We start from the raw sequence: 26,874 nt of genomic DNA on the forward strand, positions 1-26,874 counted from the left end.
TCATTAAATTTTGCTATATGTACATAAACTTAAATGTTTGGGAAGGTGAAGACAGATGACTCTTCCTTTGGAGTACCATTAACTTTGTAGGATACCTTCCATTTCACTCTAAGTGGTTTTGGTGCATCTTTTACAGCATTGTCAATCCAGCTCTCTTGGTAGATACCATCAGTTGAGAAGGATGACAAAGTGGTGTTGGATTGCGGCAATAATCTCAAAGATTGGGCCTTAGGAACAGCAAGCATTAAAGTCAAGTCGGAAATCTGAGAAATAGATAAATTAGAGAAGAATGATGTCACTTTAATAGTACTTTCAGATTCCCTAGTTATCAAGAATTCAAACTTTAAAATGTCAGATTGACTGACTAGTTGACGGTTATTGGAGCTTGCGGTTTGGTTTTGAGGTTGTGATGGTGGGGCACTTGACAAATCACTTAATAGATCATTGCTAAAGCTATTGGTTTGTTGAGTTTGAACGGGTGAAGGAGACGAAAGATCTCCTAACAGATCGAAGTTATTATTGGATGTCGTAGTAGTTGTAGTTGTGGTGACTGGAGCAGCAGGGGTAGTTGAACCAAGAGCTATACTTCCACCAAATCCAAAGTTGTTGTTACTCTTGTTATCAGAGAAAGATAAATTGTTCAAATCACTCAATAGATCATCTTCTGTATTATTTGAAGCAGTTCCATTGTTGTTAGATGAAGCTGCTCCTGTATCTTCCTCTTCATCGTCGAAATCGATTAGATTGATTTCATTAGCCAACGCGCCGCTGTTGTTGACGGTTGTCGAAATGTTAGGAATGTTGATTTGGTTTACTTCACCGACACGACCAGCTTTTAAGAGTTCATATTTTTCAACCAATTGGTTTACAGTATCATTAAAGTGAAGTAAGTCTTGAATGAACTGATCATCGTCTTGTTCTTCCTCGATAATCTTCTGAAATCTTGGTTGTGAAGATTTCAAAGCGTTATACAATTCCGCAATAGTTTCATTCTCCATATCTGGAGATTCACTAGCGCCTAACATTTCATTCAATAGGTCTGCTTTACGCTTCAACTTTGTTAATTCTTCATTTAAGATTTGTCTTGATTGAATAGCGTTATCTTCTTTAAAACCGGCCATAACTTTCATCAATTTGTTTGCCTCTCTCAAGTCCTCAGGTCTACCACGTCTAATCAATTCTTCCAATTTAGCAGCCTGGGCGATCTCCTGCTCCTTCTGAATTTCACTTGGGGTCTTCAAATGGTCGCTTGGTTTCAAAACAGCAAGATCTTCGCTGTTAATCTTGGGGAATGTGTATCCCTTATATTTCAATAGTCTATGCATGTCCCTGATATAGCCCATATCATCTTTGTAAGGCGAGTGCTTACAAATCGTCTGGTACCATTCTTCAATGGCAGTCAAAATCAATCTTTGCACTTTGCTAAAACGAACTGGCGGTCTTTCCGGGAATCTCTTGACCAACTCGTTCAAGAATTCCTTTCTTGAAATTTGCAAGTGGAATGGATAACCACAGTTCTTGACTAGAACATCCAACAAGCTCAAAGCGAAGATGGCAGTATGACTGTCTCTAGAGTTAATTAATCTGACAATCGAGATTGCAGCCTCCCTTGGAGTGGCGCCTTGTTTTTCGTTTATATAATCTGCAACATCCAAATTCAACGCGAGATCTGGCTCTGGAAGAGAAATACGGCATGCCCTTTGGATCTTTCTAATTAATGGGTCGCTGTGCTGCTGTGGCCTTCTAACTGGACCCTCATCCAGATGAATTGACATCATTCTTCTAGAACTCCTCTGATGTAAATTCTCCTCAAACAGTAAATTATTACCAGTTTCAAGTTTCTAATCACACCAACAGTTTTATCTATCAGCACTATTGACCAATGAAACTCTCACAGCTTACCCTAAAAGTGCTTGCAATTGCTTCCTTGTCAATTATCTCCTATTATTATTAGTATGAGGTAAAAGTCTTTCTAGGTTCAAGGTTTGGTAATTTTCAGATATCAAGAGACCCCTTTTATGAAAAAATGATGGGACCGAACACGAACTCTTCCGACTAAGTGTGTTTACATAAATCAATCAATTGATTATTTTGGTCTGACCAAAAAGTGGAGTGTACCTAGGAACTTTCGAAATGAGTGAAGGTGATAATGATCCTTTTAAGATTGATAAGCTAATCGTCGACTATGATTATGTGTTATATAAGATCCAAGACGAGCTAGAATCGATACGATTAGAAACACTAGAAGTTTGTGAGAAACAAAACCAGTTAGTTGAAAATGGTATTATAGAAGATGTAATAGATGCAAATATTGCTATGACAAAGGAATTGCTTGAAAAATGTGACGAACTAGATAAGCACTACGATCAACTGGATGCTGTTGAAGGTATTGTTGTATCTTTCAAAAGTAGGTTAAAAAATGTAATAACACAATATAAGAAGTATGTAGATATGAAAAAACCATAATCAGGCCGGACTGATATGGGTTTTCAACTTTCTGATGCGTAACTACCATGATATTCTATCTTGGCTCATAATAATCTTTCTTTTCAAATATTCTAAGCGTTGTTTGTCCCACGTGACTGCATTCATAGCACTCTTCATTCTTACACAGGATAACACGAGAAGTGCGACAGTCTTGAATCTGAGCCTTCTTTTTCTGGTCCTAGGAATTGGCAAGTTATAAAATGAGATGTCGGCATATGGATTGTAGTTGGGAACCTCGTTTTCTAGTTTCAGAATATCTAGCTTTACGTGTTGTGAACTTGCTTTTAACACTTTATTCAGATACTCGTTCATGACTCGTAAGTCATTTTGTTTTTTAATTGCAATTGTATACTTCAACCGGTAATAATCAATTTCATCCTGTAAAGTACCCGTACTGCTTGCATTATCGTACGAGCCAACATTTCCACTTGCCTTCGTATTAGAGTCATTCTTTTGTTTCAAAAGAGTCTTCTGTAACTCAAGGTTCTCATCTTGTAAGCTCTTTAATTCATCCAAAAACTTTCCCTTCATTGTCTGGTATTTGGTAAACCACTTGCTATTTAGTAGTTCTTTTGATTCATCTGAGATGGGTGCTGTTTTAGAGGTTTCCTTGAGTTTAACAAATTCTTTTGTTATATATTCTAACCTCGATTGAGTCTTTTTCAATTGGATTTTATAGTCTTCCTTATGATGCTTTACTTTAGAAAGGTCATTCAACATTGAAGTTCTCTCTGCTAGTATGTTGTTATACCTTGATTGTAATTCTGAAATTTCTTTGTCTTTTTCTCTTAAGGCACCAGACAGATAGCGGTTCTGACCTTCTTTTTCCTGAAGGAGTTCTTCATTAGTGCGTTGAATTGTTTCATATTTCCGCTTCCACATGGCTAACTCTTTTTCCTTCGTATCCTTGATTGATTCATACTCCATTTGCAACATACTGATTTTATTTTGCAGCTTTGCCCTTTCTTCATGATCGCTCATGGTTACATTATTTACAGGTGATGTACCGGTAATGGTAGCTTTAGTAGCAACATCTGCTTCTCTTCGTATCCTCTCAATTTCTCTTCTGTGATTATCTTTTAAATTGGATATAGTGGTTGTTGCATTACCAAGCTCTTGTTCCAAATCTTTAATAGAAGAGTGAAGAGCCCTAATTTCGTTGTTCTTTTTGAGAAGTTCTACCTCTACAGACTTTCTCGAAGGAGATTGACGAATCAAATTATCTAATCTGCTAGACAATGAATTGTTTTCATTTTTTAAAAGGTCATTGTTTTTTCTCATTTCGAGAAGTTCTTGTCTTAAAGATTCCATCTCATCTGATGTGTATTTTGCCTTGCTTTTCAGTAGTTCATCCACTTTTTGTCTGTGTTTGTCCTGAAGATTTTTTAGTTCTTCTTGACATGAACTTAATTGCGATTGAAGCGATTTTACTGACTCTTTGAGGTCATTTTCCGAAAATTGAAGTCTTCTGTTTGCTTCCAGCAAGCTATCTCTTTCCGAAGATAGTTCATTGATCTGTCTCAGCCTTTCGGAATCATTTGATGAGACACTCTCCGTTAACTGCTTAATTTGTTTATCTTTGTGCTCAATGATTCTATTCTGAGTTTCTCTCAAGGAGTTTAGCTCATCTTGAAGAAGATTGACTTCTTTTTCTAGAGATTGTCTTTGGCGTTCGTTCCTTTGTAACTGTGATTCAAGATTTCTTATTGCTTCATTTTTAGAATCCATAGTCGACTGTAAATCTAAAAGACTGCCACTTTGATGGTCGAATTCCTGAAGCTGAGCAACTAAAGTAGATACTTTTTCATTTAAATGATCGCACTCTCTTTCTTTCAAATTAAGAGAGGTTGTTACCTCGTTGATCTTACTTTGAAGTAAATCAACTTTCATTTTATGCTGGTTTTCAATTTCACTCCTTTCGGAGTTCAATCTTGATATTTTCTCCTCCAAAGAGGCTATCTTGTCTTTTGACTGATGCAAGGTTTCTAATGTATCTTCAAGCTCTTGTTTAGAAGAATTTAGTTCTTCTTGTAATCTTTTATTTGTCTCCTTTAAATCTATTAGCTCTTCGTCATTCTCCTGATGTTCACGATTCTCATTTTGATCTTCAAGAGCGTCGTATTTTTTCTGAAGTTCTCTATATTCCTGTGTCAGTTGTTGGTGCCTGAACTTTAGATCGTGAAGTTCGTCCAAGATTTCTAAATTCTTCATAATTTTACCGTCATCGGATATATTATTCAAAAATTTAAGCAAGCTTGTACATTTGATCCTCAAATTATAGTTTTCCAACTGCAACTTCTTCAAGCTACTCTCGGTTTCTTTTAAGGGATTTGAGGTGAGTTTATCACTCGCTTCGTCATCTTTCATTAGTAAATCTCCAGAGAGCGTTTTTCTCGTATTTGGTCTGCGCTCTTGAACAATAGCCTCCGGTATGGTTTCATCAAAAGAGGTATCATTAAACAACCTTGTTGAATTAAAAGTTTCATCAGCAAAACTTGGATTACGCAAGCGCTTATTCTCAGTCAACCTTTCCTCAGTAGCTGGCTCAAGTGATCTTTTAAGTCCTTTTTCCGAAGGATCACTACCACGCCTTCTTCGCTCATCCACATACCCTATGGGTGTGAACTCGTAGTCTTTCATCCTATCTACGTGCGGGGTCTCCATTGTGGGCAATGGCGCGTCAGATATATGAAAGTTTCATCATTAATACCATTCTATGCATCTTAAATCTAGAATGACGCATGTCATTGTTTATCATTTTCTTATTGTTTGTTGTTAATAAATATCGCCTTTGTGTAAAACAACGCGTTTCTTTACCCGGACTTCGAATTGAATATAGTTCAACGTCATTTAAAGAGGCAGTCCGTTCTGATACTGATGTGCGTTTATACCACTCTGTAGAATTAAGTAATGTAGTTCAATTAGTGCTACTTAGTTACACGTATTATCTCTTTATACAAATATTCAACATTTCCCCAATCGTCTTTACCCTCATCATGAATTTCTTTAACTACAGCCAAATTTCGTTCCTCTAGTAATCTCCATAACAAGAGACGCTCAGCTTCATATTTGGGTCTAATTGGGATCTCTAGGTAAGCCTTGCCACACTCTGAAAGGAATTTGTCAATCATATTAACTACCCAGGTAGGATGTTGCGGGGAATAAATTGGATCCGCGATTAATATTACATCAAATGGCTCAGTCCCAAACTCTTGTGTAAATGAAGAAGGATCAGTCCAATCTAAAACTTTTCCATGCACATCATTTAGTTTGTTTAACTCTATATTTTTTTGTAGATTTGGAACAATTTCAGGAAGATCAGTAAGAAAAATGGTGGAATTCTTATGAGAAAGGGCATATGTTATACCCACAAGCCCAGTTCCTGAACCTAGTTCAAGAACTCTCTTAGCAGTTGGGATATTTATGATCTTTTTAGATAAAACAAGGGATGATCCCCATGTCTTCAAACCCAAGTTATCCGAAGTCAAGGCTGGTTCATGCAATTTTATCTCGGTGTCGAGTCCATCAATTAAAAAAACTCTGGTCATAGAGGGTTGAGCCGTCCTCCCACAACGTTCAGAAATCCGTAGACTTGCATGCTGTAAAATTTGCGATACTATTTCATCATCCGGATGAGAATCGTACTTTGATATAATGGAGGTAAAATAATTCAGCATTTCGAAATCAAAAGATCTACTGTAAAGAAGCGAAGGTATCTTAGAGCAAATCTGGGAGTACGACTGAAGATGTTGGTTGCCCCATTGAAGAAAATAATTTAATGTTTCTTGCATCATATTTTCTGTTATATCCTTTTCTTTACAGACTTTCTCCCATGAATCGCTTGGGTTGAGGTGTGTAGATTTAAAGTTAACCTGTATTTCTGGTTGTAATAGCTTTAGTACTGTCAGTATAACCGTGGAAGATGCATATTGAATGTATGGAAGGTCCATAGGTTGTATTGGAATATCATCATAATCATTATCACTCTCTTTAAGACTTGTCGCATCGGTGTTTGCTTCGTGGTTCAAATGTTCTTGTATCTGTTGGGCATCGTCTAGAATATCGTGTGATGGCCTACGATTGTGATCTGTACTAATGAAATCCAATGGATCGAAAAGGTCGACCATTACTACGCTGATATACCTTTTGGTCGTCACCAATAAAATACAGACACTTGGTCAAAAACGCTTCGCATAGCTTTATTGATCCTAACTTATTTTCTCTATAGACGAAAATATTTTGAATTGATCTTTCTTTTCAATAGAATAAAGAATTTGATGCTAGTAAACTCAAGTTCTACTGCATATATATATATATATGTACATATATGCATACATGAGAAAACCATAATAGGATATACGGAAAAGTTATAAAGCAGCCACAGACTGAACAAAATGGTCTAGTGATCTCTTTGCTGCTCCTGAGTGGATACTTTGTTCAGCCGCTTGGACACCTGATTTCCAATCTTTGGTGCCGCTACTTAAACAGTACAACAGCGCAGTGTTGAGCAGAATATAATCGTAGATAGAATTATCACCTTTCTTGAATTTACCCGCTAGTATCTGTTGGTAGAGAATATCTGCATTTTTGTGAGGTCCCAGCGATGGACACTCCGAGAGAGGATGTTCCTGTAGTCCGAAATCAGATGGATTCACGCGGAAAACTTCGATTTCCTCTTCACTTGGCTTGACATGCCAGACAAGAGTATCGCCAATGGGCGACACTTCATCAAGCCCAACTTCTCCGAATACAACAAAAGTTTCGCTAGATGGATAGATAATCTTTGCAGCCTTTGCGTATTCTGGAGCTAGTTGTTTAGAGAAAACGCCAAGGACGCGTTTCTGCACATGAGACACTGGATGTAAGAGCGGTCCTAAGACGTTGAAAATGGTAGGAATCCCCATCAATTTCCGTAGCAACGCTACATGTTTCATACCGTCGTGAAAGTATGGAGCCAACAAGAAGGTAAACGAGTTATCGTTCCAAATTTGGGGCAGTGTCGATGCAGTAACTTTTGATGAGTCGCATCCTAAAACGTTAATCAAGTCACCAGCGCCGGAGTTCGACGTCGACGCTTTCCCACCATGCTTGCACACCTTGATCCCAGGAATACCAGAAGCCACAATGGCAGACGAGGTGGATACGTTGAACGTATTCTGGCCGTCCCCGCCCGTTCCGACGATATCTATGATGGATATCTCATCATTAGTTGATGCTTTTAACAATTGTGAAGAATCGACGACAGACGAGAACTGAAGAACTGCCGATGCAGCGGATGCAATGTATTCTGCCTTGTGATCAAGCCCTGTGGCCCTGAGCGCTGTGAAGAAACATGCAATGGGAACCATGGTATTTTCACTCGAGTCCTTTGAAAGTGCCTCTATAGTGTAAACGATAGCATCGTGCAATTCACCTGGCGTTAAGACCGGTGGTTGCTGTAAAAGCTTTTTAGTACAGTCAGCAAGCTTCATTGGTTGATTTACTGCTTGATTCGACAATGGATGCTGTGTAGTTTGTATACATGAATCATCTTTTGCCCAAAGGTTGATTTGTGGGAACAGCATAATTGTAATGATGAATGGACGTGATGATTCATACTGCTAATGCAGACACAGATACACCAGCAGAAGAATAATCATACCTTCAACTTAATCACGTGCACCAGAAATTTTGTAATTACAATATAAATTTTCTGTTACCCTGCACCAGAGCTCTACTTGTCAAAGAGAAGGAAGAAGGGTAACCTCGTATTTTTTTTTCCTACAGTTTTTAGAGATGTGAAAGTTTATAAAATGGGTCACGTGATTGGTATTATCTGATGGGAAAATTAAAGTCTCTTCTTGATTAACAAAATGCGATGGGATCGCAATGTATATATGATATATTCTTTCGCGTCATTGAAAAGAAGCATCTATTGTTTGAACTGAGAGAAGTGAAGCTTGAATTTGAAGGGGTAATTCGTGGCACTGCTATCAAAGTACTTAAGAAAGATACCACGTTTGAGAATGACTGACAAAATACAAGAATTACTAACCGAGGGTTCCAAACAGTATGCAAGTGAGAATTTCGAGCTAGCAGTCGATGCTTATGCGGAAGTTAATGAGTTGCACGATGCAGAGAATGATAGTCCCAACCCAGATTATTTGTTTTTGTACGGTAAGGCTTTGTATCAGTTAGCATTGAGCAAATCAGACGTGTTTGGTATGGGATCTGGGGTTACGAAGCAAGGCAATTTAGAAGAGGAGGCAGAAGAAGGCTCTAGTGGACCTGGTTTAGTAATGCTTGGTGAAGAAGAGGAAGAAGAGGAAGAAGCAGAGGAAGAGGAAGAAGAGGAAGAAGAAGAGGAAGAGGAAGAGGAAGAGGAAGAGGAAGAGGAAGCGGAAGAGGGAAAAGAAGTGGAGCAAAAAGCACAAGGAGAAGAGGAGGGAGAGGATGAAGAGGAGCAGCACGATCATGCCAATTGTCAAGGCCACTGTCATGGAGAAGAAAAAGATGATTTTGAAAATGCTTGGGAGATTCTTGAACTCGCTAGATCCTTCTATGAAATCAATTTAAACAATAACCCAGATGACGACACTAAGTTGAAATTGGCCGATTGTTATGACTTGCTAGGAGAAGTGTCACTTGAAAATGAAAACTTCCAGCAAGCTAGTCAAGATTTCGAACAGTGCTTGAAGCTTAGAAAGGAATTACACGAATCTAAAGATCCCACTGATAGATCAATCATTGAATCTCACTACAAAATTTCATTGGCGTATGAGTTTGATCCCGAAAACTTCGAAAAGTGTAAAGCTAACCTAGTTAAATGTATTGAACTTCTTAAGAAAAGATGTGAAACAGTTGACAAGGAGAATGACGACCAGAAGGACTTGTTGAAAGAATTGCAGGCTAAGCTAAAAGACCTAGAAGATTCGGAGGCTCAAATGCAAACCTTGAAAAACGACTTATTGTCCACGATTCATTCGGTAACTGCGTCAAGTTCATCAAAAGATGCCCCCGTAAACGACTTGACTTCTAAGATTGTGAAGAAACGAAAGGCAAACAGTGACAAATCAGATGCTGACAGAAACAAGCAGGCTAAAAAGTAAACTCTTTTAAAAACTGCAACGTAGCATCTGTAATTTCAAGTTTATAAAAATCCTAGTGTCCCTCACAACTTCTTTTTTTTTTTCATTTCTTTATATGTCATATCAAGAAAAAGCCGTTACTCAACGTTCTTCGATGCTTTCTTCGAAAAAGATTCTGGAACTGCCGACCAAAAAGGGCACAAAATTTACACATTGCTTTATGAGGCGTTCTACGAAGATCAGAAGAAAAATACCATGACGGTAAACCTAATATTTAATATATCAGCAAATAAGAAGTGAAGAAATTTGTCAAATACGATTTTATTTTTAAAACGAAGAGATCTCGTGGAAAAGATACTCGTTGAACTAGTGCGAAGTCAACTATGATACCCGGAGGCTTCAATTGCTCTAAATTAGTGGGTGGTAATATTACAGGATAGGTAACGGCAATAAAACTTGCAATCACCTTTGATCGGCAGAGCCTAATCCCATCACTTTTGGTATAATTTCAAAATATATATACATATTCATGGTCTAATTCATTATGACACCAAGGCCTTGTCAGTTCATGGTACTATGTAACCGTAAGAAATATAAACTACATGTTTTATGACCATATTTAGTTACATATGAGAGATGACTATTGGTTACTTTTATCTCCTGAAACCATATACTTTTGATTGTTCAATTTCATTTTTTGAGTTAACTCTTCGAATGATGGCAACTTATTCGAAGAGGAATTTTTTATGCTAGTCTCAATATTATTACCTTGTGGTGTCGAGTTTGGATTTTCGTTATTATCGTATACTTTCGGGCGTGTTAACGGTGTACCTTCCGGGCTTTTGGTTGAAAGCGGTGGTAACTGCGACGCCTGGGGTATATAGGTTGCATTATTATCCGAGGAAGTGTTTCGATAAGGAGACAAAAGTGCGACAGTACCAAGTTGATTTTGTGCGCCTGAGGTATTGCGTTGATGAATCGCTACCGGATTTTGCTGAGTTGGAATATTCAAAGGCTGTATTATCAAATGTTGTGATGGAACCGCTTCTTCTTGACGAATTGGTAATGAACCAGTTCCAGCGATTATACCGTGCGACGGTGGTGGTTGCATAGTATTATGTTGTAGAATTGATCCCATGTATGAGTTCATGGGCGTGATTTCATTATAAGCAGGGTTATCTTGAGAATGCTGTTGTTTTTGGCGTTGTGAATCAGCATTCTGTGGGTCGATATTCTCATTACTGTTTACAGAAACACTGTTTCCTTTAGTATCAGCTCTGATAATGTGGGTATTCGGCACGCTCATTAACGTTGGGTACATGTTAATTGGAACTCGAGATCCAGTTGAATATGGGGCATACGAAGAAACATAAGGCTGCAATGAAATACCATTAGTTTGATAATTGTGTCCTTGATATTGTTGCTGGTATGTCTTTGGTACAGGTGTAATAAATGAGGATCCCATCGGTAGTAATTGGGTACTTGATGAATGGGAATGCAAAATGTGTCTATTGTTCTCGTAGTGATCCAAGTGTTGGGGATGGTTTCTATGGGTAATGGTTGAATCTGATATGTATGAACTGTCTGATCTTGGAGAAAGAGAATCTGATGATGAATAAAGATCATTTGGATGTGGATTTTGTTGGTTACGATTGTGATGGCTACGATGATTCTGATTTACATCTGGACCAGCCATCATTTCAGCTTCCTTCATCATACCTCTTGAAGGATTAGAATCGCGGAAAACGTTACGTTGTCTCTTTTTCACATTGGTTTTCCACCAATTTTTTATTGAATTATCGCTTCTATTGGTATTCAGCAGCTTAGCTATCAGTGTCCAGCGAAATCCATGTTTTGTTACCAAGCTTTTAATAGCTTCGCCCTCCTCCCTTGAAATTGGTGTTTTGTTTAAATTCGGCCGCAGGTTTTGATGATATCTTTCACGGCATTGTTTAGCAGTACGGGTTTTCAGTTGGTGTGATATTTCTACCCACCGCGAAGCCCCATACACTTCTATCAGACTTAACAGCATCCTATCTTCTTCTGCGGACCACAATCCCTTGATGGTCTTCGCTACAGTTGGAGATCCTGTCGGTACTGTCTGTGTATCTTTCTTCTGATTTGTTTTTGAATTCAGCATATTCGAGTCTTTATTATTGTTTTCGGTAGATGATGAACCCACAGTGCTTTTGGTTTCTATATCACTTTTCGACTCCAAATTTTTATCTTCCTCTTGCAGGACTGAAGAAATATTAGCTGTGTTTTCCTTCTTGCCTGATCTAGTCTTGGAGTCTTTCCACATGCTGTTACAACAAATCTACTATGGTTCTTTCCTATCAATAGTTATTGTTTACACTCAATGATGCCCTAAGTCGTAATATAATTAGGGTACTATCAATGGCTGATAAAAACTTTGGAAGTAATGGAATGGGGCAAATAAGAGAGGAAATTGATACTGATCTCGTTCAAGTTTTTCTTCGATAGACTTTTTGTTGGCCACAGAAGATGATACAAAGCGAGTGTATGCTAGTGCAATTCAGTACAACTCTCTATAAGTAAATATCAATTGTTCGGAGAGCAGATCTTCTCGATTTCCGTTGATAAGTTGAGCTCTCTGTTAATTGATATGGATACTTGTTAATGCTGAACCCGAATTGTTAGTGCAAAAAGATACAATAGGGATACAAACAATGGATGAGCAAGTACTGTATTTCACTGATCGTCAGATGGCTCGTACCTTTTTTTTTTTTTTGATACTCTCTTGATTGTTAACTTTTTCCTTCTGTAAAATATGCTCAATTTTCAAACAGAACACCACTTTAGTATGAAGACAATGGAACCGCAGTTCAAGAAAGTTAACTGATATGTTAAATTTTGATTCGAGGATCTAATATCTTGGAGACTTTAATAAACAGAATTGAAATATGTTTTTTCGTTTTCTCTTTTCGTGAGCCTTCGGCGAGATCAAGTATCCTGTATGGAACGGATCAAAAAACAAAGAGAAAAAAAGAATGCAACCGCTTCTACGGATATGTCTGTACGTTTCGAAATTCGGTCTTTAATGATTGTAATTTGTTGCCTGGAACAAATGAATCACGCAATAAACCAGTAAAGAAAGGAGAGAACAGTTTCAAGGAACGTAATAGAGAAGAGGTTCACTAATACTTATTTGAGTATATTTTGGGTCTCACAATACAATGCCACAGCAGTTCCTGACTCTCAAGGGTATTCTTTCCTTGAACTCAACCCTTTGTTTATTGTTATCCTGTTTGAATTTTTTTTTCCTTCTGCGGAATGTAAAACTCTTAGAAAACAAAGTAGGCCCCTTAGAGAACAGCACACGCAAATTTCAATTTTCGGAACTGAAAGAGAGGTCTTACGTCTTACAATTTCTCGTGTTAGCTCTCGAACACCCTCTCCAGCCCAGTATTGTAGATAGTGGTCAGTAAGATTATCTGGCCCTGTGTGTATTAACTTCTTGCGACTCCGAAGCTTCAGGTCTTCCACAGTCACCAAGCCTATTCCTTTTCTATCTTAGGATAGATACAGAAAAAAAAAAAACTTTTTTTTCAGGTTCCTCACAAATCAATGGAGAACGTCAATCCCAGAAATGTAGATCGCAAGGAAGGACGCAAAGAATACGGTCGAATGTAAAAAAGAAACAACGATAGGAAATAGAATTCTTTGCACGTTCTGACCTTGAACAAGGGCACTAGTCTTAATAAGCAGGAACAACGGTTAGTATCGTCTAGAACCTTGAGTGTTACAGTACAGAACTAGCAAGAATGTGGGGTTCTCCTTTACCTTCGCTTGTTTTATGAGACTGAAGTAATTGAAATAACTAAAACTATCACACTACGAGATGACAAACTATCAAATATAGCGTGGAGTTAGTTTTTCGCTTAAGCGGGTTTATAACTCTCCTCTGTTAGCGCGTGTTATTTGCTTTACCTGCAAAATATGCGGAAGTCGACGAGTAACGGAACGACTAAGTGGGGGATACCAAAGAGAAATATTTTTCTAGCCTTTTGATCCGTGTCCACCCGGTTCAAAATTCACCACGTAAGAAAGTGGCTTTGCGTAATGATGTGTAAGAAGGTTCTTGTATATCTTTTCTTATTATGGTCCGAGACGAAGAGCAAGAACACAACAAGAAGAAAAAAGATAAAACAATGGTAGAGCTCTACTGCAGAAGTTCAGGAAAGGATTGTGTAAAAGGAGCGTACGGATGATACTAGCGTTCTTTAAGCGAAATCGGTGCGTCCTTTTTTAGTCGCAGTTGGAAAATGACCTAAGCAGAAATAAGATAAACGGTTATTCTAAGCGTGCTTCCGAATCGCACGAACTTCTGGTTCTTTTAGTAGAAATTTCCGCTTCCTTAGCTCTTCCACTGAAACTGAAGTTGTATCAAACCACTTTCTCCTATGGGGTTTTGTGTGGATTTTCCTTTTCCGCTACTTTTTCAGAAGCACAGAAACTCTCGTAGTATTTATGAGGAAAGTGCAACCCTGATTTGCACTGAAATTCTTGTAGTAGATATTGTGATAAGATTTCTCAGAACACTTAGCACAAGAATTCAGGCACAGAACTGTCAAATACAATATTTTCGAGTATCGACCGCTCTTGAGGTTGACGTTTGAATCAATGCGGTTTTAATGGGAAGATGTGTCGTACTATTTTTTGTGCCTACAGTATGCAGAAGATTTCTACTCCACTTTCTGTAGACGAATCTTCCGCTATATTTAGAATGCAGAAGCCGTTGGCGTGGGCGTTCAGGATCGCAACCAATATGCAAGGAACGAAATGGAGAATTACTTGCGTTTAGAAAAGAAACGTATGTTTCTCGAAAAGCAAGCTATCTGGTGTAATGACCTTTAAATTTTAGTAAGCGCCGTCCAGTAACTTACGATAGAATGAGTCTGTAGATGAACCAAAGTGAGTAATCTTCCCTTTGAAACGTGTCACTTATTTCAGTAAGTTCACCCTTGTTAACAATTTAAGATGTTTCAAGTTCAAAACGTTATTTGTTTCGAGAAGATGCACCGATGAAATTAAGGTTTTCAAATGTATGGAAAACTACTTTATTATGATGGGTCCTTTAATTCAAAACAAAAGGAACACCCACAAATAAAAAAGAAGCTCCAGTCAAATCAAATAGTGGGGTGTTCTTATTAGTATACAGTAGCAAAACGCGTGCTAATTATCTTCAGCTATTTCGTTAGGTGCCTGCAAAAGATGTGAAAGGATTATCTTTCTTCAGTTAAGCTGACAGTGCTAAACCTATCCTCTTACCTTAGTTCGCCTTCAACTAAGCTATCAAACAAGTGAAATGCGTCAGAAACTGGAATAACGTATGATACCTTTCGTTATGAAAATATGCTGTGGAGCTAGTATATATATATATATTATAAACATAGGTATGGATACACCTCGTATATATGACATAGCTATAATTACTAAATATTATTGTATACACACATATCGGTGCAAGGGTTTCTGTTAAGGACATTTCTTCGAAGAGGAAAAGAACGTTCTTTATGGGAAGAAGCAAAAGAATGGAATGCAGGGAACATGAAAAATACGTATTCACTACACTTTTGTCTTCGAGAACTTAACATCACTGGAAGCTCATAATAGCATCCTGTTTATTTTATACGTTATTATTATCTGTTTATAACCGACAACAATATCCACTACGAAAAGTTTTACTTAATGTAAGGAACTGTTTTGAACAACATCTTTAACTGCTGCGCAGCCAATTTTTGAACCGTTTCCAATGAAGTAGGAAAAGTTCAACCTACGTGGTTTACATTTTTGCTACGGTTTTACCAGTCAACGTGGCTAAAGAGGGAAATGATTCCAATGCATTGTAAATTTCCTGCAAGATCTCACAAAGTAACCAAAGATAAATTCCGTTATTCTATAGATATTGCTTTCACAAAAACTACGGTATTACAATTACGGACCTGCATCTCCTTTAAAAACCAACAGTAGTCAATTACCACTGGGAAAAAAAAAAAAAACAAAAAAAGATAGAAAGAAAAAATATAGTGCATGAACGTGGTTAAAGCTAGTGAGTTACCTAAGAAATCACCCATCCACATTTATGCACCGTGAGATCTTTTATGCATGATGCCTTATAAAAATGCGAGAATATCTTCAGATACGAAGTTTTCTACGGGCACAAACTCTTTCTTCGGTAAAAAAGAAATATCATCCGTTAACCAGCCACTAAGATCGCTTGGTGAAAAAAAGACGGAAAAGACGCATAGAACTACTACTATATGCGGAGTGTGCTTCTACATCAGTTAAAGACTTACCAACCGTATATGCAGATATTCCCGAGTGTCATCATTGCGTAGTGAATAAGGATCTTTTCCTCAATTTGATTTTAAAAGTTAGTTTTTACAGGCAAAAAACTAAAATTGGGTCCTTTTCTTTTGAGGGTAACAAATTTTGGTAACGGTTTCAAAGAAATTAGCTACAACAGCCTTTTGAGGTGGCGGATAACAATGAGTGGGTTTGAAAGGCAAGTAAGTTAACTGCCAATTGATTGTCTTCCTCTTTACTCTACATCCAATAAGCACATTTTTGATATATAGGTAAGATTCCCTAATTTCATTTTTAAAAGGTATGCCAAACAAACGACCATTACCTCCGACGCTGATAGTAGAAATTTCACCTTACGTGAAGTACTTACCATAAATGCTCAATATCAGGTACATAAATTTCGGTGTTGCACCGCAAACTAAATGTGACATTAAAAGTTTCCATTGTTACTACCGTTTGTAAAACAACTTGCCTATATTCTAAAAATACTACTTAAGAAAGGACCACCCACCTCCGCTTAAAATTTTGTCCATTTCATCTAGATAATTTGATTATTTCTCCTTCAACTACCGTTCTTTAGAATGGTGTGAGGTCCAACACCTTGTCTGATATGAAGACTGGAAAATAGTCGCTGATGAACGTTTTCTTTAAATTTTTTGAAACCCAAATTATGTGGTCTAGCCATGTCAAAAAATACAGACTTTAAAGCCGCACGGCATAATGCCCAAGCTGTTTAAAAGATATTCTAAAGATAGATATAAAGATTTTCCCTCACTTTACCTTCAAGAAGGGGAAATTTTCTTTAACTGAAAGAATTGTCCCTTTTAAACTTCATACTTGTCATGATACTGAGGTTTTTACTGTCGTATTACCAAAATCAGTTTCCCCTATATACTTTGCGCTTGATCGCTTTCATGTTCATAGGATATTACCAAGATAATTATTATAAAATGTACAGACAAATTAGTGTGTAATACAGAGATTTCATGTCAACGGCTCCTTTGCTGACGTTATCAATGCATGTATCATCATAGAATAGAAAACACCGTTAAAATGGATTTCGTGACTTTTAGAATGTTGCAATATCAGCAAATTTCTAACATTTACAATTTTAAAAAAAATAATAATTAAATAATACATGTAACATAAGCCCGAAAACACATTTTTTCAGTTAGTTTGGAACGAAAAGATATTGGCGATATCTTTTGTACGCAAATCGACTCTAAAAAAACACTTTGTTGGTCAATAATTTCATAAAATTTTGTGTTGTTTTTTATTTTTGTTAATATACCAGAAGAAATACTAGCTTTGCTTGTAATTCTTTCATTTAAGGAAAAGGTTTAAAGGACCCTAATTATTAAGTATAGAAGTAGCTGTGCATTCTTTCCCTCTAATCGGTTGGTACCACGCAGCAGTAACTGTATTGTTTCATTTCAAAACCGATATATCCATCCATAATTTAACGTCGAGAACCTTACAGGAGCAACCCAATAAGATTGTCAGATATCAATAATGAGTTCAAACGTTGGATCAAGCACTCCTACTAGCAGGTTTTTGGCCCTTGCGAAAACTACGAAGTTCACATGGTTTTTGGGACATTTTTTGGTAGTATTAAGTTCAACCTTCTACTGGCTCTCTTTCAGAGTTACGTCACTTACTGAAGTGTGGTATAGGCTCATCTTTGTTGGAGCCCTTGAGTCATTTGGGGTGTTAGTGTACCAATCTTACGGCAAATACTTCAAGAAAAAAACCGAAGCGACCAAATCAGAGAAGCAGGCCGACGACGCAATCCAATTACGTCTCTTATTCCGTGATGAGAACGTACTTTACCTACTACTTTCTACTACTTGGTTGGTATTATCGCCAAGAATCGCAGTTGCCACCGTGCCTTTTTTCATCATTTCCCTATTTCATGTGTTAACATACACAGTGAACGATTTTGCATCCAATGTGTTGTTAGTGAACGATGTCAAGAGTCATCCATACCTTAAGTTCATCGACTCTTTGGTAACCCAAAACCACGAGAACTCCCTAAATGCAATCTGCAACTCGGAAATACTCTGTCTCTTCTACAACATACTTAGATTATTGACTTTCAGGTCCCGGTCTCTCATCACATTGGCTGCCATCTTCCTATTCGTCGGCTTTAAATGTCAATGCTCTGCTCATATGAAGAGAGCCGTCGCCAAGTTAGAGGTTCGCCTGGATGGATTAATCGCTCATCCTTCCGTCCCACCTACGGTTAAGTCCAGATACACTAGCATCAAGCTGTTCATTAGACGCTATTTTGTTACTGCTACATCCACTGCTCCTGTCCAAGAAAAGAAATCCACTTAAGCGGCGCTAAGCGGCGCTAGCAGCATTCGCGCCCATAAATTATCTGGATCGATATCCTACTGTATCAACATCTGCTTCATGCAAGCAAGCACTAGTATCTAAACTATCTACACATTTTGTAACCACCCTCTGCTCTGCTCATTCTTCTACTTCTTAAAAATACGATCAATCTATATCAAAAGCATGTGTTTTACCAAACGCAGTAATTATAGCGACCATTTAACACATATAGTAACTAATGGCGCTAATGACATAATTTGTCCGAAAGAATTCGCCTTGTTGGCATTTGTCCTTTCTAGGCATTAATAGCGCTTCCTTTTCTGGCCCTTACCATATTCTAAGTGTCAGTCAAGATTGCCATATACTTGCTGTATAATTCAATTTCGTCATTCTTGTCGTTTCGTCATATCTGCTAATCCATTCGTTCAGCCAACTGCTTACAATTACTCAGATGCTCGTAAGAAAAACTCAATTGCGTTTTTTTGCCGCTAGAAGTGTATCTGTTCAGATCTATAGAATTTTCTAGAAGTAAACGCCCCTACAAAAATTTTCGCTCGAAACAGAACGTTGAAAAGAGGGAAAAAAAAATCTATAGATGGACGAGCGAGAATCATATATAAAGCGGCGAGTTCGGTGGCAACTCGAACGTAAAGAGCTAAAAGTTTTACATGTATAGGAAATATTGGGCCAATTGTATTCAATTGTAGGTTTTTTTTATAGGTATTTTAGCTTTTAGAGTAAGAAAGTCGACGCGCTAGCTAGTTTAGGATCGTTAGTCAGAAGTTGTATACATACAATACCTTCAGAAAGAACACCTGTCACTCTCTGGCATTACGGAAGAAAACTTCAAAAAAGTCAATTAATAAATTAAGCAAATATGTCTAAGGCTGTTGGTATTGATTTGGGTACCACCTACTCCTGTGTTGCCCACTTTTCTAACGATCGTGTTGAAATTTTGGCCAACGACCAAGGTAACAGAACCACTCCATCTTTCGTTGCCTTCACTGACACCGAAAGATTGATTGGTGATGCTGCTAAGAACCAAGCTGCTATGAACCCAGCTAACACCGTTTTCGACGCTAAGCGTTTGATCGGTAGAAACTTCTCTGACCCTGAAGTCCAAGGTGATATCAAGCACTTCCCATTCAAGGTTGTCGAGGTTTCTGGTAAGCCACAAATCCAAGTCGAATACAAGGGTGAAACCAAGGTCTTCACTCCAGAAGAAATCTCTTCTATGATCTTGACCAAGATGAAGGAAACTGCTGAATCCTACTTGGGTTGCAAGGTCAACGATGCCGTTGTTACCGTTCCAGCTTACTTCAACGATTCCCAAAGACAAGCAACCAAGGATGCTGGTACCATTGCTGGTTTGAACGTTTTGAGAATCATCAACGAACCAACCGCCGCTGCCATTGCTTACGGTTTGGACAAGAAGGACGAAGGTGAAAAGAACGTTTTGATCTTTGACTTGGGTGGTGGTACTTTCGATGTTTCTTTGTTGACCATCGAAGACGGTATCTTCGAAGTTAAGGCTACCGCTGGTGACACTCATTTGGGTGGTGAAGATTTCGACAACAGATTGGTTAACCACTTTGTTCAAGAATTCAAGAGAAAGAACAAGAAGGACTTGACCACCAACCAAAGAGCTTTGAGAAGATTGAGAACTGCTTGTGAAAGAGCTAAGAGAACCTTGTCTTCTTCCGCTCAAACTTCCATCGAAATTGACTCTTTGTTCGAAGGTATCGACTTGTACACTTCCATTACCAGAGCCAGATTCGAAGAATTGTGTGGTGATCTATTCAGATCTACTTTGGACCCAGTCGAAAAGGTCTTGAGAGACGCTAAGTTGGACAAGTCTCAAGTCCACGAAATCGTTCTAGTCGGTGGTTCTACCAGAATTCCAAAGGTTCAAAAGTTGGTTTCTGACTACTTCAACGGTAAGGAACCAAACAGATCCATTAACCCAGATGAAGCTGTCGCTTACGGTGCTGCCGTCCAAGCTGCCGTCTTGACTGGTGACCAATCTTCTAAGACTCAAGATTTGTTGTTGTTGGATGTTGCTCCATTGTCCTTGGGTATTGAAACTGCTGGTGGTGTCATGACCAAGTTGATTCCAAGAAACTCTACTATCCCAACCAAGAAGTCCGAAATCTTCTCTACTTACGCTGACAACCAACCAGGTGTCTTGATCCAAGTTTACGAAGGTGAAAGAGCCAGAACAAAGGACAACAACTTGTTGGGTAAGTTCGACTTGACTGGTATCCCACCAGCCCCAAGAGGTGTTCCACAAATCGAAGTCACCTTCGATGTCGATGCTAACGGTATCTTGAACGTCTCTGCCGTCGAAAAGGGTACTGGTAAGTCTGAAAAGATCACCATCACCAACGACAAGGGTAGATTGTCCAAGGAAGACATTGAAAGAATGGTTTCCGAAGCTGAAAAATACAAGGAAGAAGATGAAAAGGAATCTGCCAGAATTGCTGCCAGAAACCAATTGGAATCTACTTCTTACTCCTTGAAGAACACTTTGTCCGAAGCTGCTGACAAGATTGAAGAAGCTGACAAGCAAACCTTGACCGCTAAGTGTGACGAAGTTATCGCTTGGTTGGATGCCAACACTCAAGCTACTACTGAAGAATTCGAATCTCAATTGAAGGAATTGCAAGAAGTTGCTAACCCAATCATGACCAAGATGTACCAAGCCGGTGGTGCCCCAGAAGGTGCTGCTCCAGGTGGTTTCCCAGGTGGTGCCCCACCAGCTCCAGAAGCTGAAGGTCCAACTGTTGAAGAAGTTGATTAATTGTATCCTAAGAAGTAATCTATATTATTTCTATTATCTTTCCAGATAGAGAGAATGTACAGTAAAAGGAAAAAATGTCAACGCATTTATTTATGAATGAAAGGAGGATAGAACTTAATAGAACTTTGAATGAACTAATTATAGACATTCCTGTCCAAAAATATTAAAAAGTTAATTAATTCTAATCTTTGATAGACTTTTCTCCACTTCATAATTTTTACCAGTTATCGTTAATTCTGTTATTGTAATAGTAATAATAATCAGTATTATAAATTGTTACCATATCAATACCCTTCCTATCATCCTATTGCACAACATAATGTTTAACACTAAAAGTTTGAATAGTTTTAACCCAGTTTATGTATATTTTTGTACCATTTAGTAAATTAAAAAAAATTATCATCAAAAAAACAACATCCCACTATTGTACTATTCTCAAGCCAGCCAACTCTTGGTGAGAAAATAGTGGTAGCCACTGTTATAACAAAAGTAAGCAAAAAGCATAATGAATCAAATTTATATATTCAAGAAAGTGACTGAATTTATTCAATGTATTGACAAGAAAATAGACGATTACAACAAATTAAGAGAGTTTGGCCGAGTGGTTAAGGCGTCAGATTTAGGTCTTCTCAAGGTAATTTCCGGATTACCTTGTAAGCACTCTGATATCTACGGATGCGCGGGTTCGAATCCCGTAGCTCTCATTATTTTTTGTATTTCATCCTTTTTAAAATGCTTTCTTCCGGTTTTTTTTTTTTTTTTTTTTTCCTTGGCTCATCAACGAAGGCATTCCGATTCGAAACTTTGTTGTATTTCAGAGTGGAGTCAATGATCAACAGTACTGATATAATATTTAGCTTCTTATATCATGAGTTATTGCTAGTTCTACATCCATCAATTCGTTTAAATTCTTGTGAGGAAAACTTGAGAATTGCCAGATTTCCGTTTTCTGGGTCATTGATTTACGCTATAGTTTACCAGCACTATAGCCAATAGCTCTTATTATGGATTTAAAAGCACTTGCTAAGAAAGAATCTAGCATAGCATTTGTTGCAGGAGGTATAGCTGGTGCTGTTTCTAGGACAGTTGTTTCACCTTTTGAACGTGTTAAGATATTGCTACAGGTACAGAGTTCCACTAGTGCATACAATGGTGGTATTTTTAATGCTGTAGGCCAGGTTTACAAAGAAGAAGGTGTCAAAGGTTTATTTCGAGGTAACGGTCTAAACTGCATTCGTATATTTCCTTATAGTGCGGTCCAATTCGTAGTATACGAATGGTGTAAGAAACACATCTTTCATGTTGATGGCTTTTTCGGAAAAGAGCAATTGCAAAATTGGCAAAGACTAGTCGCTGGCGGACTATGTGGGGGGATGAGCGTTCTTGCAACATATCCACTTGATTTAGTCCGTACTAGGTTATCCATCCAGACAGCAAATTTAGCTAAGCTCTCGAAATCCAAAGCCAAAGATATCGCAAAGCCACCTGGTGTGTGGGAGTTATTGGTTAAAACCTTCAAAGAGGAAGGTGGGATAAAGGGTTTGTACAGAGGAGTGTACCCTACAAGTCTTGGTGTAGTTCCTTATGTTGCAGTGAACTTTGCGGTCTATGAACAACTAAAAGAATTCATGCCAACTACCGACGCAAACTTGGCACATTTGTACAAATTAACTATGGGTGCCATTAGCGGAGGTGTGGCTCAAACCCTTGTATATCCATTTGACCTATTACGTAGGCGGTTCCAAGTTTTGGCGATGGGGGGAAATGAATTGGGATTCCAGTATAAAAGTGTCACCGATGCATTGGTTACTATAGGAAAAACAGAAGGCCTCAAAGGTTACTATAAAGGTTTGACTGCAAACTTATTCAAAGTCATTCCATCAACTGCAGTCAGTTGGGTAGTATATGAATTCTGTAGGGATGCAATGAATGCATGGTAAATAATATTCTTGAATTTTAAGATGTAAGTACATTTCTTATGTTGTCAAAGTAGTAACGAAAAAAGTCACACTAGCTTTTGCTTCATATTTTCTAAACTGACGCACGACAGTTCTCTTCACAAGAAGTATCCAGTACTTATTATTAAAACATTTAAATTTTTGACCAATCAACTGTCAGGAAATCCTACTAACAAAGTTTTACTAAGTAAGAAAATAGAGATATGTCACAATAATCTATTGGAGGATCACATTATATGCCGTCTCTAACAAAAGCATCGCCTATACTTACAAAATTAAAAGTATGAAACTGTGTTGCATAAAGTGTCTTCATTCATTTTTACTTGACCAGATATTTTATAGTCACATGATGTGTACCTTAATTAATCCCCTTTGTTTCTATTAAACTCGAGAGATCACTCTAGAAGTGAAAAAAAGTGGAAAATGTGTAGTAAGTGAATCATTAGTAGCCTAATGTTGAGCTCGCCAATAACATCCAATCCAGTACTACAAAATATTACATCCTATTCTCCCCCAGACGTTATCCATTTTTTTCTTACAAAAAAAAAAAAAAAAAAAAAAAAAAACTGGTAAGACCATCATTGGAATGAATAAAAAAATCAAAGATTAACCTAACATTTTTCTCTATTTTATCGGTTTAAATACAATTTGTATTGTCTTTGATATATATATGTACGCATTTACACATCCTAAATCCACGTTGTAACTGAAGTATTCTCGTGACACTTCTCATAGATACACATACACACACATATCACCAAGATAAATCAAAAATGAGAGCAACCCAATTTGTTTTGAACCAAGCTAAGAAGAAGTCTGGTATTTCTGTGCCTGTTGAATTGACCCCATTATTCATTGCTATGGGTGTTGCTTTGGCTTCTGGTTCGTGGTTTACTTACAAGAAGCTCTTCTACGATGACTCTTTGAGAGTTGGTAGAAAGAACCCTGAACAATCTGCTTTGCAACAAATCCTAGAAGAAAAGACTGAATAGACGAACTGCTAATGCTAGTGAAGCGAATTTAATCGCGTTCAAAAACCTTAAACGAAAACTATATTCTCTAACTTTTTCTACTTCCTTCAAATGTGCTGCACGTTTGATTGGTATTTATTTTTTATTGGAGTGCATTCATTCATCCGTTCATGTATTGTATGTAAGGACAGACTGAAGTGGTCGCCTCAGCCAAAATATAATATACATTTCTAACACAACGTTTTAAATCAAACAATCATTTAAATTCAGACCGAACTTAGTGCGGGGTTAATCCCCCCGTGAGGACAAAGAAATTGTTATTTAAGAAGGTCTATGGATCCATCTTTAGTTATGTATATGATACGATGTTTTTTTAGCTTAAAACTTTGAATATTAATATTTACCGATTCTATTTACCTTCTTTCGGTATCGGAAGAACTGGCTTCCTCTGTCACCCTGATTGAATCCTTAAGCTCATAGGATTGAGGGTTTTGTGATTCCGAAGCTTCTGCCTCCTTTGCTTTGCTACTGAGGATATGGGAAATCATTTCAGGGTCATTGCGCTCATCGAAAACACTCAAGTTTTCTTGTTGCAATTCAACGTCATCCATGAGTTCTTCGTCCAACTCTTGTGGTAGGAATTGGTTCAAAACAATACCCACAATTGCACAGACAGCGAAACCGGATTCCATGATTAATTCGATAGCATTTAGGAAACCTTGTAGAGTATTGTTAGAACCACTGTAAGTGAAGAACTTTGAAAACCAGGTTGGCACTAGTGTAGCACCAATACCGGGTAGTAGAGAACATGTAAGCACAAATCTATCACGTCTAGTGAAAGGAGTGGTTGAAATGATCTTGATACCGGCAACGGCCACAGATGTGAATAAGAAAGTGGTCATACCACCTAAAACAGGTTTTGGAATAGCAACCAAAGCTGCACCGAACTTGGCGAAAATACCCATGATAATCATAAAGAAACAACACCAGTAACCAACTTGTCTACTAGCACACTTAGTGATAGAGATGACACCGTTGTTTTGGGCAAATGTAGACATTGGAGTAATGGTACACAAACCAGAAAGCAATCCACTTAAACCATCGGAAAGCACAGCACCTTGGATTCTAGATTCGTATTGTGCACCTTCGACTTCTAGTCTGGACACTTCACAAGTAGCAGTCACGTCACCAATACACTCTGTAGCCAAGACAATGTACACCACAAGCATAGGTAGCACTGCTGGTCCGTAGACGGATAGTTTGAAAGTGTGAACCCACATGAAAGTTCCTGCGGGAGCAGCATCGATGGAAGTTTTGTCGAAGTACCCACAAGCTGCAGCAACGATACAACCTACCAATAGCCCCAAGATAACAGCGCAGGATCTCATGATGGGCGCACCATACTTCTCGAAGATAATGATAGTTGTGTATACCAAGAAACCCAACCCGATGAAACGAGCTGATCCCCATTCCCCAGCCATTGGAGCCCCCTTAGATGGACAAATCGCATCCACACATCCAGAACCACCGACCCAGTCTTGGAAACCAGACTCGATAAGAGATAGGGCAATGCAAACGATAACTGGACCAGTCACAATCTTAGGGAACATTTTTTGCAAAAGACTCGATGGTGTGAAGGCTATCAAGATTTCGAGCAAAGCACACACACAAGAAGTACCCAATAGGGCACCGTAACCATCTGGACATGGTAGCTGAGTTCCATCCGCTGCTACAGGACAATAACCAGTATTGTACATCATTGGGAAAACGTTATTAACAAGTGTGATAGTAGCAAACGACGTTCCCACTACCGAGATAACACCAGAACCGATGTAATATGGTGTGTATGGAATATGGAACCTCGTAATTTGGACTGCAGACATAATACCTGAAACAATCAATGAAACAGAAACCAAATACTCCTGGATCTTTGTGTCCATCTTCGCAACCCCAGCAATAAGAATCGGAGGCGTAATAACACCAGCCAACATAGATAGCGAATGCTGCAACCCAAGAATAAACCCAAGTACCACAGGAATATCAGAATTGAGCGAGAAGAATGGCTGGTCCCTGTGAACTGGCTCCAACCCCCTTTTCCTAGCAATGTAATCTTGGAATGGATACGATGGGGTGAACAAGAACGCATAGTTGTAGTCCCCTAGCAACCCTTCCTTGGTCGTCCACTTCTTGCGAATACTCTGCACCGTATCTTTCCAGCTTTCCCTGGGAACATTCTCCTGCTCCACGGCTTCTTGAAGAGCTTGATCCATGATGTAGATACTTTATCTGTTGTGATTGATTTCGATTTAACTATTAACAGTTAACTACACTCGATACTCTCTCTGTGTGTATTCTTAAAACCAACCTCTCTAATCTTACTTACACCTACACAACACAAGCCAATAAGAACTACTCGCAACTAATATGACAAAACTTAAACACTAAAGCTACAGATCCATAATACCACCACCTTTTATATACCATTCACAGTACCGGCGTCTGCCGTCTCATTTAACAGATTTGACAATGTTTCAATTTTTTTTTCATTCATCATGCAGTAAAGGCTGTGCGCAGTCAAATCATCAAGTCAATAAACCCTTTGTCTGTGTGTCTATCTTAAAATCGCGATGCCCAATATTCAATGCTCAATATTTTAAAAAAAAAAAAAATCAAAAAAAAAAAAAATTCGCCGTTCCTTATCATTTCACCGGAGGACCCCGAAAGAAATGGTTATTTGCTGTTTGGTTTTGGCACATAAGAGATACATCGCTTATCTCGAAGGTATTATTCGATGTTTCCGGACAGCTAAGAGAAAGAGAGAAAGAGAAACGAGAAAGGATTGTGAGGATTGCTGCGGTACGAGCTGGGTGACTCTTGTGTCGTCTGAAGGATTAACCCTTAGATAAGAGATAGATAGATAAATA

At 38.2% G+C, this 26,874-nt stretch overlaps 13 protein-coding genes and 1 non-coding gene across 14 annotated transcripts; 7 read left to right on the forward strand and 7 right to left on the reverse strand.

Annotated features, from left to right (window-relative positions):
• Positions 1 to 29: 29 nt before the first annotated feature.
• On the reverse strand, positions 30 to 1,778 carry GGA1 (ubiquitin-binding protein; the record flags this gene model as incomplete). The annotated part of the gene is made up of 1 exon (XM_022818069.1): positions 30 to 1,778. One exon carries the CDS (start codon positions 1,776 to 1,778, stop codon positions 30 to 32), a length of 1,749 nt encoding a protein of 582 aa, XP_022674773.1.
• Positions 1,779 to 2,133: 355 nt separating this feature from the next.
• Positions 2,134 to 2,466, forward strand: CNL1 (Cnl1p; the record flags this gene model as incomplete). The annotated part of the gene is made up of 1 exon (XM_022818070.1): positions 2,134 to 2,466. The coding sequence occupies one exon, from the start codon at positions 2,134 to 2,136 to the stop codon at positions 2,464 to 2,466; it is 333 nt and encodes a 110-aa protein (XP_022674774.1).
• A 42-nt stretch (positions 2,467 to 2,508) lies between these two features.
• SPC110 (Spc110p) lies at positions 2,509 to 5,151 on the reverse strand (the record flags this gene model as incomplete). The annotated part of the gene is made up of 1 exon (XM_022818071.1): positions 2,509 to 5,151. The coding sequence occupies one exon, from the start codon at positions 5,149 to 5,151 to the stop codon at positions 2,509 to 2,511; it is 2,643 nt and encodes an 880-aa protein (XP_022674775.1).
• Positions 5,152 to 5,414: 263 nt separating this feature from the next.
• On the reverse strand, positions 5,415 to 6,614 carry EFM2 (S-adenosylmethionine-dependent methyltransferase; the record flags this gene model as incomplete). The annotated part of the gene is made up of 1 exon (XM_022818072.1): positions 5,415 to 6,614. One exon carries the CDS (start codon positions 6,612 to 6,614, stop codon positions 5,415 to 5,417), a length of 1,200 nt encoding a protein of 399 aa, XP_022674776.1.
• A 240-nt stretch (positions 6,615 to 6,854) lies between these two features.
• Positions 6,855 to 8,051, reverse strand: TRP4 (anthranilate phosphoribosyltransferase; the record flags this gene model as incomplete). The annotated part of the gene is made up of 1 exon (XM_022818073.1): positions 6,855 to 8,051. One exon carries the CDS (start codon positions 8,049 to 8,051, stop codon positions 6,855 to 6,857), a length of 1,197 nt encoding a protein of 398 aa, XP_022674777.1.
• A 441-nt stretch (positions 8,052 to 8,492) lies between these two features.
• Positions 8,493 to 9,575, forward strand: HIF1 (Hif1p; the record flags this gene model as incomplete). The annotated part of the gene is made up of 1 exon (XM_022818075.1): positions 8,493 to 9,575. One exon carries the CDS (start codon positions 8,493 to 8,495, stop codon positions 9,573 to 9,575), a length of 1,083 nt encoding a protein of 360 aa, XP_022674778.1.
• A 619-nt stretch (positions 9,576 to 10,194) lies between these two features.
• Positions 10,195 to 11,856, reverse strand: KLMA_20456 (uncharacterized protein; the record flags this gene model as incomplete). The annotated part of the gene is made up of 1 exon (XM_022818076.1): positions 10,195 to 11,856. One exon carries the CDS (start codon positions 11,854 to 11,856, stop codon positions 10,195 to 10,197), a length of 1,662 nt encoding a protein of 553 aa, XP_022674779.1.
• A 5,540-nt stretch (positions 11,857 to 17,396) lies between these two features.
• On the forward strand, positions 17,397 to 18,221 carry POM33 (nucleoporin POM33; the record flags this gene model as incomplete). Its single annotated transcript, XM_022818077.1, has 1 exon — positions 17,397 to 18,221. The coding sequence occupies one exon, from the start codon at positions 17,397 to 17,399 to the stop codon at positions 18,219 to 18,221; it is 825 nt and encodes a 274-aa protein (XP_022674780.1).
• Positions 18,222 to 19,080: 859 nt separating this feature from the next.
• On the reverse strand, positions 19,081 to 19,773 carry KLMA_20458 (uncharacterized protein; the record flags this gene model as incomplete). The annotated part of the gene is made up of 1 exon (XM_022818078.1): positions 19,081 to 19,773. One exon carries the CDS (start codon positions 19,771 to 19,773, stop codon positions 19,081 to 19,083), a length of 693 nt encoding a protein of 230 aa, XP_022674781.1.
• Positions 19,099 to 21,021, forward strand: SSA2 (Hsp70 family chaperone SSA2; the record flags this gene model as incomplete). The annotated part of the gene is made up of 1 exon (XM_022818079.1): positions 19,099 to 21,021. One exon carries the CDS (start codon positions 19,099 to 19,101, stop codon positions 21,019 to 21,021), a length of 1,923 nt encoding a protein of 640 aa, XP_022674782.1.
• Positions 21,022 to 21,608: 587 nt separating this feature from the next.
• On the forward strand, positions 21,609 to 21,725 carry KLMA_R214. The gene is made up of 2 exons: positions 21,609 to 21,643; positions 21,680 to 21,725. It is a non-coding gene; the product is annotated as a tRNA-Val (tRNA).
• A 300-nt stretch (positions 21,726 to 22,025) lies between these two features.
• Positions 22,026 to 22,961, forward strand: MRX21 (Mrx21p; the record flags this gene model as incomplete). The annotated part of the gene is made up of 1 exon (XM_022818080.1): positions 22,026 to 22,961. The coding sequence occupies one exon, from the start codon at positions 22,026 to 22,028 to the stop codon at positions 22,959 to 22,961; it is 936 nt and encodes a 311-aa protein (XP_022674783.1).
• A 791-nt stretch (positions 22,962 to 23,752) lies between these two features.
• On the forward strand, positions 23,753 to 23,971 carry MRA1 (Mra1p; the record flags this gene model as incomplete). The annotated part of the gene is made up of 1 exon (XM_022818081.1): positions 23,753 to 23,971. The coding sequence occupies one exon, from the start codon at positions 23,753 to 23,755 to the stop codon at positions 23,969 to 23,971; it is 219 nt and encodes a 72-aa protein (XP_022674784.1).
• A 392-nt stretch (positions 23,972 to 24,363) lies between these two features.
• On the reverse strand, positions 24,364 to 26,220 carry uapC (nucleobase:cation symporter-2 family protein; the record flags this gene model as incomplete). The annotated part of the gene is made up of 1 exon (XM_022818082.1): positions 24,364 to 26,220. The coding sequence occupies one exon, from the start codon at positions 26,218 to 26,220 to the stop codon at positions 24,364 to 24,366; it is 1,857 nt and encodes a 618-aa protein (XP_022674785.1).
• Between the last annotated feature and the right edge of the window lie 654 nt (positions 26,221 to 26,874).

This window comes from Kluyveromyces marxianus, chromosome 2 (genome assembly GCF_001417885.1).
Source record: "Kluyveromyces marxianus DMKU3-1042 DNA, complete genome, chromosome 2".
Taxonomy (NCBI): Eukaryota; Fungi; Ascomycota; class Saccharomycetes; order Saccharomycetales; family Saccharomycetaceae; genus Kluyveromyces; species Kluyveromyces marxianus.